General features: G+C 38.3%; 2 protein-coding genes and 1 pseudogene across 3 annotated transcripts in view; 2 read left to right on the top strand and 1 right to left on the bottom strand.

Annotated features, from left to right (window-relative positions):
* The first annotated feature begins 2916 nt into the window (after positions 1 to 2916).
* Positions 2917 to 5256, top strand: LOC101306521 (putative pentatricopeptide repeat-containing protein At5g08310, mitochondrial-like). The gene has a single exon (XM_004297990.1). It carries the CDS (start codon positions 2917 to 2919, stop codon positions 5254 to 5256), a length of 2340 nt encoding a protein of 779 aa, XP_004298038.1.
* Positions 5257 to 8115: 2859 nt separating this feature from the next.
* Positions 8116 to 11945, bottom strand: LOC101315225 (annotated as a pseudogene). The gene is made up of 2 exons (XR_184455.1): positions 11879 to 11945; positions 8116 to 11802 (listed from the first exon to the last, which is right to left on the bottom strand). The product of XR_184455.1 is annotated as a DEAD-box ATP-dependent RNA helicase 42-like (transcript).
* Positions 11946 to 14616: 2671 nt separating this feature from the next.
* Positions 14617 to 17947, top strand: part of LOC101314936 (transcription factor bHLH128-like) — a 7861-nt gene continuing 4530 nt past the window's right edge. Inside the window, exons 1-3 of the mRNA XM_004296662.1 lie at positions 14617 to 15175; positions 16115 to 16440; positions 17412 to 17543. Of these exons, the coding sequence (XP_004296710.1) occupies positions 14770 to 15175; positions 16115 to 16440; positions 17412 to 17543 (864 nt within the window). The 5' untranslated portion in view covers positions 14617 to 14769. The remainder of the gene's footprint in view (positions 15176 to 16114; positions 16441 to 17411; positions 17544 to 17947) is intronic.

The raw sequence follows: 17947 nt of genomic DNA, 5'->3' as shown, positions 1-17947 counted from the left end.
AATGAAATGAAAAAATAAAATTAGTTCATTCTACCATGATAAGTACTAATTACTTGATTCTACTGGACAAAATCAATACATATTCAGTTCGACGAAAATATAAATATTCATCTCAGTTAAAAAAAAGAAAGAACTAAAGCACATCTGCATAGAAAATTGCCTTTTAATATACTATAGATCTCTACTACTGCAGATGAGTCGTCAAAAGAACCTAGTATCAAATTCGTAGAAGCACAACTTAGATGCATTAAAAAAAGAAACTGCTTCCTAAAAATTTCATGTCTGCCACAAAAATTTCATAACAATAATCACTGTCATTACTACTATGGTTGCCACAATTACATAAATTCTGTAAATACTTCCTATCTATTCAGTTTGAAAAGTTTCAAAAGAGAAGTTTAAAGTAGCTGTCATACATATACAGCAATTTATAATAGCCTTGGTAATCTTATTAAATCAGTTTGAGAATTTATAATAGTTTGTCATGCTTATGGGTAAATTAATCAATGTCCTCTGCCCAGACATCAATCGGTGATAAAGAAAATGTTTTTTTGGTTTAGTTCTCCACCCTCAATAGCAGAAACGAAAAGAAAAGCACTAACGGACTTACCAATTGGTTTCCTCAAATAAAAAACCAACAAAATCGGTTAGATTGGTCTGTTAACGATAAGGCTCTTGATCCGTGCATGCAAGATGAGAACTAAATTCAAGATCGAACCACTCTCGAACCAACAATCAAACACATGAAAAGATAATTAAACAAGTCAAACATCTAATCATTAGCCAGACATCAGTGTGCTTGAGAAAATTGGTTCACTATAGAATACTTTGAAAATCCACTGCATTTACAGTACCTATTCTTTCATTTTTCAACAAGCACACAAATTTTCAATATACTATAAGGGTACAATGACATGTGACTTGGAGGTCAGGTTACAAAAATATATATTCTAGGTTAAACACCAGAGAAAGACGATCATGCTTACAATTCCTACATTCCAATTTAAAAACCGACCTTTAATTTCTACCACCATGGTAAGAAATCCAAAACTAACAAGGTTTCTTTGAGTTATTTGAGATTTATGATAATTGATTTATCAAAAAGCAAAAAGTACCACAGTTTTTTGGAGAGATGGAGAGATTTAAGTAAATGGTCCACTTGATTCAATATATCTAGATACATAACAAATACATTTTGAAGAGCATCACATCAGATTAGCATGAAATTGAGAGCAAACACATATACCTTTTGAAGTCAGCACAGAGAGAGTAAACAACTCTGAACCTGCAGCTAACCAAAAACCAAAGCATTCAGGAATCTTCAATATACAATCCAGTATAATCTAAGATGAATAAATAGTATAACGTATCCAAAATAATGATTAAAATTATGCAAAAATAAACCACAATAAGGACAATATTACCGCTTCCAAATGCAGAAAGAGACTTAAAAATGCTCAATCACCAGTCTCCTATAAATTCAACCAAAATCAATTTTTATGTTAAATTCAAGAAAGTGTAGAAGCTATATAGAAACAAAGATTAAAATACCCAGATTTACAATGATCAATGATAATTGTAAATCAGAAACCACATATGAAATCTGAATCTCAATTAATTTTGATTATTGGTGCTTCTTTACTATCAATTGAAAACAAACCCATTTTTCTGGGACATAGTGCCCCCCTTTGTAACCAAAAAAAAGAAAACAAACCCATTTGTATCAGAACCTCATACTTAGTCCCCCCAAATTCTCAAAACCTGGTCACGAATTTAAATCTTGATACGTATACCCAATTCAAACGAAACCCCAAAAAAGAAAACCCTAACATAATTCGAGATTCAATTCTTGAGGATTTCTTCAATTGAAGCAAAACCCTAAGAAATAAAACTCTAAGAAATGAATTGAAATCAGAGAAGAACAGAGAAAGGAATTGAGGATTACCGATTCGTGTTTCTCCCTTCTCTCTCTCTCGCGATTATGCCCGATTCGTGTTTCTCCCTTCTCTCTCTCGCGATTACTCCCTATTCGTGTTTCTCCCTTCTCTCTCTCTCTCTCACTCTTTCTCTACTTAACCTGACATGAATCCCCTCTTCTCTCTTTCTCACTCTTCTCTCTTTTCTCTGCATAATCCCCAAAAATGGAGGTTTGAAATAATAAATAGAACAAGGTCGGCTAACGGCTCTATCTTCCTTTTTCTTTTCTTTTTTCTTTTTCACTTTTTTTTAGAAAATAAAACTTATATGATTATGGTGCAGCTTCTAAATATATCCAACAAACTACTAGGTAAACCCAACAATTTAAAAAAAAAAAACAAAACAAAATATATTTAAGCCAACAAAATTCTCTTACTTCCCTTGTCTTGTACCCAGCTAAAGAATAGCAACAAAAATTTCACAACCTTAGGTCTAGATGTCTAGTCTTTCGATCACGACTCATGGACCTCTGTTGTCATATCTTCGATTGAAATTCTGGGAAATATGTTAATGTACAAAGAAATAGGAATTCCTGCACCCATGACTTAAAATTCATAACTTTGGCTACCCATGCTTTTTAACCAAATTTAAAAGCACTTCTAGGAATTTTGCTGGATACATTTAGAAACACCCGTCACTTAAAATTCATACACGTTGAGAGAAGGGGAGGGAAATTAGTGATGCAACTCATGAGTCGACAGAGAAGGTTGACAAAACTACCATTACAAAAGTGAGTTGAGTCGAGGCAACAAAGTGCATACATGTAGGCTGTCGCTGGTCCTCGTTTGTATGCTACTCATGCAATACTAGATAGGGATGCCTTCGCAATGAGTTTAAACAAGTCCTCAACTCTGAGAACTACCATGAAATTTGTTGCAATCTATTCACAACATAACAATGAGTGAGCTTAGTGAGTTGATGTGATTGGTCCTTTTCAAAATGTCGTTGCCAAGAATGTCAAAGACTCATCAAAACCTCTGGAAATCAATAAACCCCAAAAACCCAACAGCCTTCTCTTCACTCATCTCCACCAAAACCCACACCCCCTCATCAAACCCCATTTCCACCAAAACCCACGCCGACCCATTTCTTCCTAACCCAGACGTCGGCCACGTCGCCGACGGCCTCATCTCCATCTTCACCAACCAACCTTTCTCCCCAGACAACCCAAATTTGAAGCATTTTGCTTCAAGAATCACCCCAAAAGCAGTCGAATGTGTCCTCAATGGCCTCAAGAGCTGGAAAGTAGCACACTTGTTCTTCACATGGGCATCCAACCAATCTGGGTACACCCACAATTGCTACACTTACAATGCCATGGCTTCACACCTATCACGTGCTCGACAAAATGCCCCAATGAAGGCCTTGGCCATGGAGCTTGTGGGTTCCAATTGTTATATGACCCCTGGCGCTCTGGGGTTCTTTCTAAGATGCTTGGGGAGTGTGGCGTTGGTTGAAGAAGCCAACATTTTGTTTGATGAGATTTGTAAAAAGGGTCTTTGTGTTCCTAATGGATATAGCTATAACTGTTTGTTGGAGGCTGTGTCTAAGTCAGGTTCGATTGAATTGGTAGAGAAGAGAATGAAGGAAATGAGGGATGCTGGTTGGGATTTCGATAGGTACACGTTGACTGCGGCGTTAAAGGTTTATTGCAATGCAGGGAAGTTCGAAAAGGCTATGGAGGTTTATGATGAAATGCATGAGAAGGGCTGGGTTGATGCTCATGCTATGTGCATTTTGGTGTTGTATTTGTGCAAGTGGGGTGAGGTTGACAAGGCTTTTGATTTGATTGAAAGAATGGAGCATCAGAATCTTGGGTTGAATGAGAAGACATTTCGTGTTTTGATTCATGGGTTTGTGAAGGAGTCCAGAGTGGATAAGGCTCTTCATTTGTTTGATAAGATGCAGAAGACAGGTTTCTCTGTTGATGTTTCTCTTTATGATGTACTGATTGGAGGGCTCTGTGAGAATAGAGAGATTGAGAAAGCCTTGTCTATGTATTCGGAAATGAAGGATTTGGGAATCCAGTCTGATGTTAGAATCCTTAGGAAGCTCATATTAGCTTTTTCGGATGAAAGGGAAATGATACGGATGCTTGAGGAAAGTCGGGAAGATTTGAATGAAGAGGGTATGCTTATGCTTTGCAGTTCTGTGCTGAATGGTCTGGTTGATAACGGCTCCGTTGACAGAGCTTATCAACTGCTTCAGGCAATGATGAAAAACGAATCTGATGTTGATCCAGCAGTAAAGAAAAAGGTTCGTCCTACCACTCTTTCTTTTGAAACTGTTATTGATGGCCTTCTAAAATTTGGTAAGTTGCCTATGGCGTTAAGCCTGTTGGAAGACGTGAATCGGATAGGGTGTAAAGCAAATGTTAGAATCTACAATAATGTAATTCATGAACTGTGCAAATCAAATAAATTGGAGGAAAGTTTTAAACTTCTGAGAGAGATGGAGCAATCTGGAATTGAACCCACACATTTTACCCATAACTCAATATTTGGTTGCCTCTGTAGAAGAGAGGATGTTCAAGGAAGCCTTAACCTTTTGAAGGAGATGCGTGTTTGTGGACATCAGCCATGGGAAAAACATTCCAGCTTGCTCGTGAAGCAGTTGTGCCAACACGGGAAGGCAGCTGAAGCTTGTCATTTTCTTGATAAAATGGTTGAAGTGAATTTTCTCCCTGGTCTAGTTTCCTATTCTACGGTTATTCATGGATTGCTCAAAAATCAAGAAGTAGATCAAGCTTTACGGCTATTTCAGGACATCTGTGCTGATGGTTATTGTCCTGATGCGGTTTTCTATAACATATTGATAAATGGGCTATGTAAGGCCAAAAGAGTTTCGGAAGCAGAAAACTTTCTGATTGAGATGGTGATGAAGGGTCTTGTTCCCTCAGTTGTAACCTGCAATCTGCTGATAAATGGGTATTGTAAAAATGGTGATGTAGATAAAGCCATGACTTGCCTCTCCAGGATCTTTGGTGAACATAGAGAACCTAACGTGATTACATACACAACAGTAATAGATGGATTATGCAAGGCTGGAAGGATTGATGATGCTCTTGTGCTTTGGAACGACATGGCAAAGAAAGGATGTGCTCCAAACAGAATTACTTTTATGGCTCTTATCAATGGTCTCTGCGAGTGTGGTAAGCCTGTTGAGGCTTTAGCTTATCTTCATGAGATGGAAGAGAAGGAAATGAAACCCGAGATACCTGTATATTCAGCAGTAATAAGTGCTTTAGTCTCTAACCAAAACCTTCCTCCTGCCACTTGAGGTTTAGAAAGAGATGGCTGACGGTGAACATAGGTATTGTAATTCTTTTCTGGTTCTTTTTTTGTAAACTTAGAAACATACGTTGATTCTTTTCCCTGTTGTTTGCTACACCGAACCTGCAGATGAGCTGCTGCTGTTCAGTTGGATATAGTTTCATTTAACATGTTGTATCAAAATAATTTAATCGTTCTCTTTTGTTTTGAGAATGAGTATCTTTTATCCGGCAAATTCAAATCAAAGAGATATTTGAGGTCACATTTTCCTGTCACTCATCTTGCTGTTCTGTCAATAGTAACCTGTTAGCGAAAGTATATTTTAGCTCTGCAACTCGACTGCTCATCTATATTACATCTAAGTATAAATTTTCCCAAGTATGATCATAACATAGTATTGTGTCTTTATTTTTCTCAGTATTGCATACATAGCCACACGAGTTATCAGTCTAAACTGCATCTAAATGGAAAAGTGTAAACTCAAAGGGTTAATTTTGCTGCAGAAGCTTACTAAAGAGCTAACTAAACAAATCCTGTCAGATATGTCGTATTTCCAATTTTCGAAGTTTACATAAACGTGGTTGCAAGTACATGAGAAGCGATTGATGACAACGTCAGTAGCTTTTCTGCAAACAGTGTAAGAATGTTTTGCTATCCTCATTTGATTTTGTATGTAGGGGCGAGTTTAGTTTTCTTGCATATCAGGTTACATGCAATCATACTATATCCATCTGAAGCATTTCGTCCAGACACTAATTAGTTTGTCTCTCCACAGAGGACGGTTTTGTGTTTTGAATCATATCGCCTCTTGAATGTCACTGAAAGTTAGTACTGACTTCTCAAGTAAAGGTAAAGTCTGCATAAGATGGGTCAGATGTGTTTTGAACCATGTTGCTTCTTGAATCTCCCTCATATCTGAACCTGGGATTAGCCAAAACTTCATGTTCAGTTATGAATTAGGAACTGTTAGAGAACATGAATCTGGCCCATAACCTTTTCCATTACAAATCTGATATTGCTGTGATTGTGCATCAGTTTTGATATTGCTATTAATATAGATTTATTGCCTTATGTAAAAGCTGTGTATAGCTACTCCTATATAATGTATAGCATGTAATTGTCAATATCAAGGAGAATCAATTTCTACAGGAACCCCAAAAACGATGAATCACAGTCAGACTATAAACCATAGACTTCCAAGCTAATGATGCAGATTCAAAAAGAATAGATAAATGCCAATTTCACGTTTTCCTTGTCCACAAGCAGCTAAAGGAATCCCATTCAACACTGAAATGAACTGTTGCTAGAGAAAGCTGAACACTGCCAAAGAATGTAGATCACTAGAAAGTTGCCCGCGCGTTGCAGCGGGACTTTACCGTATTTCTGATAACCAATTCGGGAAATTAATCGCTAGTAACATATTATAGTTGAGCTTGTTCATCTGTTAGTATGAAGATAATTATAGACAGCAGCCCATCCACATTGTTTATCAACAGAAAATAAACTACATTGGCTGATTTATCTTCAATTGAATTTCAAAGAGTTGTCGAATCAAAGCTTCACTTCTATTATAACCTACGTGCCAAGCCTACCGTTACAGAAGAATTCAGCAACATCTAGTGCTAATTTTGAGAAGGGTCAACATCTAGTGCTAATATCTGCAAATTGAGAAAGTAATTATGTCTTCCTTTAAGCAAAAACAGACAAATATACAGACATTAAGAACATGATCAAAACGTGGAGGATAGCGAACATGTTAAATTCAGACAGAAAGTAATATATACTACATGAAAACAGAAGCAAGATATTACGTCTTGTTATGATCATATCACGACATGCTTTAATTTTACAACAGAATTTGATAACTGAAATTACCAACGCGGAAGACCAAGACAAACTCAAGGAAGTAAAGACCAATGCTCCAATTATATATCTACAACAGTATATTATTCATGGTTTTCGTTCAAGACTGTTTTAGTCCCCAATTTCTTAAATCTCCATTAGATATGTATTGTGTTCTTCATGTTTATATCATCTGTGATTGAGAGCTTTGCCCACAAATATTGTCAACATGAGACTCTCTAATAATAATTATTAATGTAATGAAGAGGTAGGCTAAAGCATATTCAAGAGAAAAGTTCAACAACGGAAGATACAGTGGCCTCTAAACCAAAAATGCAGTTGAGAATCCAACTTGCTTATTAGCTTCATCTCCTCTGCATTACATAAATAAAAATTTTGGACTACAAACCTTGTATTAGGCGAACAAAATTGTCTAGCTCGTCCCTTCTCTACTCCACTAGGGATGTATTTTGAGAAAACTGCTGAGACTACTTCTTTGAGAGTTTTAAGCCCTATCAACTTCTCTCAAAATTCCTTTCACTCAAACCGGTGTAGATTATGGGAAAAGTCCAGTAAAACTGTAGAGTTCATTGAACAATCCATGCATAAGTAATGTCAGTAACGCTCAGTTTTAAGCACAATTCTAGGCTCCAGTAATTCCAAGTGTTGGTGTTATACAGATACCTGCCTAAGATATTAAGGAGAAGTTACTCTCATGTCTGCCGAGTGCCGACAATCAGGAAACCCCTAAGCTAAACATCAGTTGCAGAGTTGTGAGAGATACCTGGAGTTATGTTCAAAAGAAAAACTTCGGATCCACACATTTATATATATCCTTCTTTTTTTCTTTTTACGTCTCAAGATGATTCTCAAAGCATTATATATACAACTATCAGAAGAACTAGTCAAGTGACTTTAGCAGGGAATATAAAGAAAAATGACAAAAGAGCTCATTAAGGAGCTCAATAACCAGTTAAAGTGAACATCAATGGCACAAAAGCTTAACCCATTTAGAGTGCAGTTCACCCAATAAAAAAATGAGGAAAAAGTCAAAACATGTAATTTACTGCTTCTGTAACAGCGTCTCTGTATAACAGCACTTGGCTCCAGGAAGGAATTCACAAAACCTGAAAAAGAAAAAGGAACCCGTTTTTGAGTAAAGTAATAACAGATCCCCAAACTCATAGAAATCAAACAAACAAGAACAAGAGTAATATGAGGAGACTGAGGTAGGATCTCTTGTAGAGGTATGTCATGGGAAGAGACGATATTGAACATCCGAGCATATGCTTGAAACTCCCCTCACGTCGCACCATGGGAACATGAACAGAAGAAGAAGAAAAGAAGTCATTACCAGGGGGGTAGAGCATTGTCAAAAGCAAGACAAATTGATAACAAAATCAACGTGCTTAACAAAAAATAGATTATCAAAGGATTAGTTAACCAGTGAACTAGAACCACTCAGTATGAAACTCAAAGAAAACCTAACCAGGAACTGATTACTGTTATTAAGTTATTACACTTACTTGTATGATTTGGTATCTGCCTTGCCCAGCTCTGTCAGGAAGTGAGAATGTCTGGTTTGCTGTATCTTCCAATGCACATTTTAATTCTGCTATAGCATTCTTGACAGACTGTTCAGTAGGACCCTCGATACATAAGTAGAGCTTGCGATCTCCTGGTCCTTGAACCTTGCCTGGTGGGAAATACTGCCCCTTGGGTGTAATGGCAGCTTTAGTCAATTCTGAAATATATTGACGAGTTTCATTACGAGTAATCTTCCATCTAGCAGTCTGAGGAAAATCATTTATCTCCAACTCTGCATAGTGTTCTGGCATTCCTTTCATCTTTGCCAGGTTATGCAGCAAGTTCAAATCATTTGCAAATGCTAATGCTCGAGCTGTGCCATCATTTCCAACAACAGGGATTTTAGTAATGGCTTGTATATGAGTAAGGGCACCTTGCGGTGAGATATCGTCCCCTTCTTGTTGGATACCATCATCTCCATCTTCTAAGTCTGACACGTCATCCTCGCAAACATATTCTTTTGCCTGTGCTTTCTTCGCTGCTTTCCTCATTTCATCTTCCTCTTCATTAAATTTGAAACCACTTCCCCCATAACCAGTCCCGTGTGCACGCTCAAGTCCCTGGTTCACTTTTTCCATAAAATTACTAGCAAGTGATTTCAGGTCCTCTGGAACAACTTGCCCCGACAGCTACTATGCTTTGACCAGATCGGGAGCATACCTCTCATCTTCCACAGAGATAAATGATATAGCACAGCCTTTACGCCCAGCTCGGCCAGTACGACCAACACGGTGAACATAGTCCTCATAGTGATTCGGAACATCAAAATTGATAACCACCTCAAGCTCCTTCACATCTAACCCTCTGGCAGCAACACTTGTTGCAACCAACACGTTACAAACATTGCTCTTAAAATCAGATATAGTGGACTGGCGATCTGTCTGATCTTTTCCCGCATGAAGTGAGAGACAAGGATACCCATGCTTAAGCAAATCCGTAAACAATGTATCACACTGGTCATGGGTCTGTACAAATATCAAAATTTTTCCTTTTTCATACCATTGACCAAGTAGCTCTAACAACCTCAAAAATCTTTCATCTTTCGGCCTTACTTCAACTATTTGCATTATGTCCTTGTTCACAACACTCCTGCCGCCAACTTGTATATGCACAGGTTTATCTTGAACGCGGAAGACTTTGCGCGCCAAAAGCTCAACCTGGTGAGGGAAAGTAGCAGAGAATAAAACAGTCTGACGATCTGGGCGAATATCTTGAACAATTTGGCTGATTTGAGGTTCAAAACCACAGTCAAACATTCGATCAGCCTCATCCAGAACCAGATAGGTTACTCTATGCAAGTTAGTAATTTTCCCTCCATTTTTGGAAAGTAGGTCAATCATCCTACCAGGAGTACAGACAACAATGTCTGCACCATGCTTCAATTCACCGATTTTTTGCGCAACATCGTCACCTCCATACACAGGCACACACCTGAGACCCAGTACCTTGGAAAACTTCTTAATGTCACTGTGAATCTGCTGAACAAGCTCTCTCGTGGGAGCCATTATAAGCCCAACAGGTCCATCTCCAGATACAGCAGGTGCCTGGTCCTTGATATGCCTCAGCATTGGCAGCACATATGCAAGGGTTTTGCCTGATCCAGTTTTTCCAATGCCAATGCAGTCTCGACCACTCATAATTACAGGCAATGCCTGAGCCTGAATTGGCAAGGACTTTTCAAAGTTGAGCTTCTTTATTACTTCCAATGTTTTAGTTGTTAGTCCAGTTTGGGGCCAGGTCTTGATGGGCTTTGGCACATCTTTGCCATTTATCTTCAATTCCAATTGATTCCGGTATGTAGACACCTCTTCTGCACTCATCCGTGAGATATCCTTCACTTCTATATAAAAATTTCTACGAAATGGTTGATAATGTATCTTTGAGTGGTCAACTTGAGAAAATTTCTCAGGTTTCATGATGTTGTCATTTGCTAAGGAAACATCATCATTCTCAAGGTCCCCGTAATCCGAATCGGAATCCTCCCCAGGAAGTATTCTGCCTATTGACTTATTTGGAATTCTCCTTGGCTTTGTGTCTGTTCTATCTTTATTGTCAGTACCATTAACCTGAGGCAAAACCACAAGATTCATATAGGCATCTAACGGATCAAGTTCCTCATCCCCAGTAGCATCATCTCCATTCTGCCAAGCAGGCTCAGTTGCAGCTCTTACATTCTCAGAACCTACCAACATGGAATCACCTCGTAATTCTTTATTATCATCATCAGATAGAGTCCAGGTCTCTGCAGACTTGAGTTCATCAACATTCCCTTCCATACACTTGTCGCCATGAGCTTCTCCCTTTACTCGCTCATGCCACTGCTGCACTCTCCGCCTCCGCTTCTCCATTTCATCTTCATCCTCTAACTCCTCTCGGCGTGTTGCCTTGTTCTCTTCTTCACTATTCTTTCTAGGCCTCGCACCACCAACATCTCTCCTACGCCGCTTCGTATCATGCTCCCTAACATCCTCATCAACGAAATCATCACAATCGACATCCTTACTCCTCTCTCTCTTCCTTTGGTTTATGTCCCTTTTCCTCTCCTCCCTCTCCCCCCTTTGATTTTCTACCTCTATTTCTCGTTCCCTGTCCCTTTTCTTCTTTCTAGCTCTCTCCCTCTCCCAACAAGACCTGTCCTCATCATCACAATTCTTCTCTCTCTCAAAACGTCGACTCTCACCGTTTCTCCTACTTCTATCTTTGTCCCTCTGCTTTTCGCAATACCGACTCCTATCAGATGCTACTTCCTTCCTATATTTATATCTCCGCTCTTCCATAGCTTACCTAGTGATGGCAGTTTATTGTATATGATAGCAGTATAGGCAACCGAAAAATCGAAAACCCTAAAAGACCAAAAATCACAAGAACAAAATTTGTTACCTCTTCAATAGCGAGTTCAATCGAATGATAACAAAGTGGGTCTTTCTTTCTACGCAAAGAATATATAAACATAAAATCCTTGAGGGAATAGGAAACCGCAATCCTATGTTAACAAGAAATTCAAGTACTTACTTGGATAGCAAGCTAGTCTTGTAACCGTAGCCGTTAATTCTCCTTAACAGAATCTCAAAATCCGTTTGCTGTTCCGCACCCAGGTAAGCAACTCGCCTGGTTCTACCCGAATCTGGAATTGAATCCCAACAGATTAATTCCAATAATTAACAAAGATATCAAATTCAAGGTGGGTATGGAGCTCTTACAGATTTTTCGAGACGAGAAGAGCGTGGAGGTCAATTTGGGGTTTAGGGTTTGAGTCTTTGAGAAGTTACTCAACTTGACGAAGATGTACGTGGCTTCTTTGTAGAGGAGGAACGTCAATGTGAGAAGCAAGAGTGAAATTATTCACCTTACCGTTAACGGATACAAGAATTAAAAGTGCAGTGCAATTGGGCCACTGCTTTCACAATCCCTTTTTCTTTATCGGTTTTTTTTTTCCTTTTTTGTCTCTTTTGTACAATAATGCTATTGTACAAAATATGAAATTACAGTTTAATATACCCAATAAAGATATAAAAAGTAAATATAAGATCGAAATAAGGTCTTTTGGGGAGGTCCCTGGTATTACCATAAGATGCCGGTGATTTTGGAGGAATATGACGGCCTCAAACCTCCTGCATCCATCCCGATGAACAAGCTCTACTTCTAGATAGGGATTCTGAACATACCAAAGGCTCTGGAAAATGATCACACCTTTGAAAAAGAATAGGGTGATGAAATACTACTTGTATATGTCACTCTAGGATGATTTGGTATACAATGGCGGAGCCAGAACAGTAGGTTTAGGGGGGCCGAAATATAATGAACGGAAAAAGATATATAATAATTTTAAATCATTTGACAAAATTATATTTTAATTGAAAGTAATATTATTGTTTTTTCATAATCTTTAAACATAATTGTTCGTTATAAAGCTTCATCTATGTCCATGTGACGACATATATGTGTATTGAAAGTTTAGATGTATGTAAAATGATTAGTTAATACCTAATTAATTGTGGGGATGGATCCATATGGTAAGAGACAATGGAAACATGACATAATATTACATGGAAAAGAAGCTAGACCTATACAATTATAATCATAACCATTCAATCCTATTAATAGCATAGCATTAATTGACATTTTTCAAAAACTTTGGTCCTAAGCTAGTTCCGCCAGTGTTGGTATAGGACTAGGAAGAATGGGTATTGAATCATGTGGTCACATGCACTTGGCCTACGTTGCATGGAATCGGAAGTGGAGATGCGGAAGCAAAACGTTTGGAAGCTCAGAAGCGTTTTTTTTCAAAATTTGTTGGAAGCGGAAACGTTGTGGAAGCGTCGGAATAAAATAATATATATATATCTTTGAAAAAATAAGAATCAAACTAATTATTAACCATAATTATCAATTAACAATTAATAGAGTAATGCACTACTTTAATGGATTAAAAGTCCCACCATGGCACCATCCTCTCAGACCCAATTACATCGTCAAGTTTAAACATTAGGGCCAATATATCAAATATGTTTTATGACGTCTAGAGATTGAAGAGAACATAGACACGTCTCCCGCCCTCTTCCCTTTCGTCTCTCTTATCAGTTTCCTCCCTCACAGTCCCGTACTTCAAAGTTTGACCAAGAAAAAAGACTCCTACAATCCTACTTCAAAGATTTCAAAGACGCTGACAAAGTGACAATCCACGAAGACATTCAGAGTTTCAGATAAAAGAGAATTTCATCACTCACTCCTGTTGTTTCTTTGCCAATTTGATTTCGACAAAAATTAAACCCTGGATGTCTTCATCCTACGCTCTTATCCTCCCGTAAATCCACTCTCAGAATTGAACAGTCCATCCCAATCTCACCTCTTCAAGAAGCCAACATCGAAACAACCTGGAAGGGCTTCATACCCACTTTGAAACAACAGAAGGATTTCCAGAGAGAAATCGGAAGCGCGCGCTTCCAAATCGGAATTTTCGCTTCTGTCTCCTCTTCCAAATCCACTTTTTGTGGAAGCGCTTCCGGCCGCTTTCCCACGCTTCCGAGAAGCTTCCGCTTCAGAAGCGCGAAACGCGGGTGGGGCGATGCTTCTCCTAGCACTTGACACTAAGCTTACAATCCCTAGAATGGCTCTCTTGACGATCACTCCCTGGAGTTTATCACCATTCTTTTTCTCTGGAAAACAATTCAACCTCCCTCTAATGTCGCCTAAAGACAACAAAGAAAACATTAAAGCTGGAGCAGATGTATAGTAGATATGAGTAGCAAATGCAAAGAAACTGAATTACAACGATGGCTGTAAGGTTCTTTATCTTCTTTATCATCTGGCGCCTCTCTATATGCTTGGTTTGAGACTGACTGCTTCATCTGATAATCTGGTTCTTTATCATGTGGCGCCTCTCTATCGTCTTCTGACCAAACATATTATTGGTATTTCGTGACTAGAGACATCATTCAGACACAAATATAAGTAGGGTATGATTCGGTTTTTACCACATAATACTTTGTCAGACTCATGCTCATCTAGATCCATATGAATTTGACATTCTTAAAATATCTATTAAATTAGGCATTTGAGAGATCATATTCACACTTGTCATTTGAGTCGCTTCCTTAACTATTGAATTTCCATGTAAGATCTAAATTTATAATGAGAAACAACTTAAAAAACAAATGATTGAAGCACAAAAGTATCAGTACGACGAATCGAACATTAAAGTACATGTAATCCATTGAAAAATTTCATCAATCTATAGCGAGGGAAGCTCATTGTCGAAGTGTAATAGTGTCCATGGTCGTCAACTCTCAAGTCTCAACCTCCAAGCGTAGTTAAAAGAAAGAAAAAACTAGCCACATGTTTCGAAAGAACCAAGAAGGAACCAAAGCAGAGTTGACGCACGTGCCTTAAACACTCCCCCAAAGGTGATCTTAAAAGAATCCCAACGTCACCTGCAGGTGATGCAAAAATATCTTATATTCTTAGAATTTTTCCCCATTAAGCAAAAGCCTCACCCTTTCCAAACTAAGAACCCTCTTTCCCTTTTTCACTCTTCCTCTTCTCTCTCTGTCTTCACCACAACAACAACAACAAGCTTCACCTTTCCTCTTCCATGTACCCTTCATCCTCGTCATCCTCGTCCCAGAACCCCATGGGCCCAAGCCCAACCGGCCTCACCCGCTACGGCTCCGCCCCTGGCTCCCTCATCACCTCCGCCGTCGACTCCGTCATCGCCGAACGTGAATTCTCCTCCCTCCGGCCGCATCCTCCTTCTTCCTTCGTCGGCCGCTACTTCCCCGGAGGAGACGGCGACTCCTCCTCCCTCACCTCCTCCGAGTCAACCTTCAAAATCAACGGCAAGGAGACCGCCACGAAGAAGCCGCTGGTCAGATCGTACGGCTTGGGCGAGATGGCGGCGGCGATTGGATCTTCTTCTTCTACTTCTTGCTCTTCGTCGGCTCTGGTTCGCCAGAGAAGCTCGCCAGCTGGCTTTCTCAGCCATCTCACTGATAACAATGGTACGCCTGCCTTTTCCCCCACTTTTTGTTTGTGATGTTACTGTTGTGCCCTTTGTGGATGAGGTGCGGGTAAGGGCAGTGTTGGGATTTTGACTGTCACTTTCATGCTCGTGGTCGCTTGTAAGCTAATGCTGGGTAGGGGGGAATAATGTTGACTATAAACTTGAGCTGACCGTAATGTCCATGATAGTTGGTTGTAATTACGGAAAATAGCATTTGCTTATGATTTTTCATATGAACCAGGTCCAACTGAATCACGTGTAAGCATGGGCTGTATAGGTGTCATTTCACTCATTTGTATTACTATACTATCTAGTGGCCCAGTATTAATTTATTGCAGAAGAGCTTAGATTATGTTGAGGGATGAATCATAATTATGCTTATATTACTGAACGCGATTATTAGGTTTGGAAATATATACATATGTAATGCAGACAAGGTCATGTGAGGCAAGACCTTTTTTCCTTGAGAGGTTGCGTTCACTGTTCTCTTTACCATGCCAGTGTTATACAATGTACTTGGACATAACTGAGTTTCCTATAGTTTATAACTTTTTTTTGGGTTCGAACTCCAGGGTGCGATTTAAAATAAAATAAAATAAAATATAAAATAAAACTAAAAAGAAATTGGGTTTAACCATTTGTGGTTTTGTTTAATATGTACTTTTACATATTAGGGTACAAGAATATATGAAAACTTTCAACCAAAAAAAGAAAGAAGTTTTTATGTAAAGTTTGTTTCTTTCACAATAATCAAAATTAAGCCCCTGTTAAGTGTTGTGAAGTGGATATGCTGTTTAGTGTGCATGATATTCTAGGATATATCTAGCATGTTATGGATATTGCTATCAAAGGATTTGGGATAGTTATAACTTGATGGTCATTGTTGATCATGAAAGTGGGTTTAAGGATCATCTTTCATTTTTGACCATGTCAATAGGAGGATTTTCAGTTACACGGGGAACTGGAAGCTATAGCTCACAAGGTGGCCCTAATGGTGGCCATGGAGTGACAAGGTTGAAGTCCCAGTTGAGTTTCACTAGGCAAGATTCTCTTTCACAAATCTCTGAAGTTAGTGAAAATGCTGGCGAAGGTGTTAGCTCTAACAGTGGCCACCATAGTTCCATGCATTCTTATCCTGCTACTAGCTTTGGGATGGAGTCCTGGGATAATACCAATTCTATTGTCTTTTCTGCTCCACCAAGTAAACGAGCCAAAAATATGGATGGTGACATATTTAACTGCCTCAATACCTTAGAATCGCAGGTAATTTGCAATTAAGTATTTGTTTTAGGTCCTTTCTATCTGCATCAATTAGATTAGTGAGAAACTTGCATTTAAGTATATGCAGGTCCTGTTATTTGCATCAATTAGACTAGTGAAAAACCTGCATCACAATTCAAATGTAGTAATTATGTCCATTTTCCATTTTATTTACAAATACAAGCAACACTGCTACTGTTCCAAATTATTATAAAAATTATGATTATGCGTTAGAGAAACATACAGTACTAATGTTTTCATTACATTTCAATCATGCACTTTCCAAATCCTCTGTGATTCTTTCTCACAGGCTGAATGGATATGAGACATACTTCCTCTTGTTAACATCATACAGTTGAGCCCTAAAATGTGGCTGTAATGTTCAAACTTATGTTTTCTCAAACTCTCAGCTGCTCTCCCTTCAAAGAAAGAAAGAAAAAAAAAAAAAAAAGACTCTTAACTGCACTTCACGTTCAAATAATGAGACGTTGGCTCTGATCAACCCTAAAATTATATTGGCATTCTATTGTGGAATCATTATCGTTTCTTTGAAGTCGAAAAAGAAATTATTGTACTGTGGAATGATCCATGCTTTTTTTATGTTTCACATAATGATCACTATTCTGTAATTTCTCTCAGAGATTAGCTCTTGATATTCATTAAACCGAAAAAAAAAAAGAAATTGATGAACAGAAAACCCTGCTAGCACAGACTTGCTTATGTAGGTAGTTAGTTAGGATTGATGGTAAAAATATCTCTTAAAAGAAAGACACTACATGTATGGAGTATCGTATAAATATCAACTGGAAAATCAACTGTCAAATATGATAACGAGACCGTCTCATAGTTTGTTATTGAATTATTTTCATACGTCAGTCACCTTGATAATATAATTTGATATAACCAATCTGCTTCATGGGGGTTCACAATTCCTTTGTCCTTTGTTAAACACTTTAATCCATTGTTTATTTCAGTTTAGCCTGCCCCAGACAACTTTAGAAATGGCAACGGTAGAGAAACTACTACACATCCCTGAAGATTCAGTTCCTTGCAAAATCCGTGCTAAGCGTGGCTGTGCGACACATCCCAGAAGCATTGCTGAGAGGGTTAGTAACATTAAAGAGTTAATCTGATTATTTACAGCTTGCATAACATTAAAAAGATAATCTGATTATTCACAACATGCATAACACAAAATAAAGAATACATCCATTTAGTTGCTTAGAGAATACATCCCTTGCTTAAATTGTATTCTCCACATTGATTTCTGGTTGAGGTAGGCTTTGAGTTATCATGCCTTCTTTCCAGTGTCACAATTATTTCGATAATATTGCTTTAGGAGATGGAGAGACCCTGGTTAACTAAACAAGGTATAGAATCCAAGTCTCTGTCATTGGACAAATCATAAAAGCTATTTGCAACTTATATTACAGCATTGATAGTTCACATTTTTTATGCAGAAAAATTTCTTGATCATTTTGCAAAGTTTTATTGAATCTCTCTCTCTCTC

This window comes from Fragaria vesca, linkage group LG4, assembly GCF_000184155.1.
Source record: "Fragaria vesca subsp. vesca linkage group LG4, FraVesHawaii_1.0, whole genome shotgun sequence".
In the NCBI taxonomy this organism is placed as follows: Eukaryota; Viridiplantae; Streptophyta; class Magnoliopsida; order Rosales; family Rosaceae; genus Fragaria; species Fragaria vesca.
This window is presented reverse-complemented; position numbering and strand designations above follow the sequence as displayed.

Excerpts from the sequence above, each read along its gene's own strand:
- LOC101306521 (XM_004297990.1), top strand. The coding sequence starts at position 2,917 with ATGTCGTTGCCAAGAATGTCAAAGACTCATCAAAACCTCTGGAAATCA.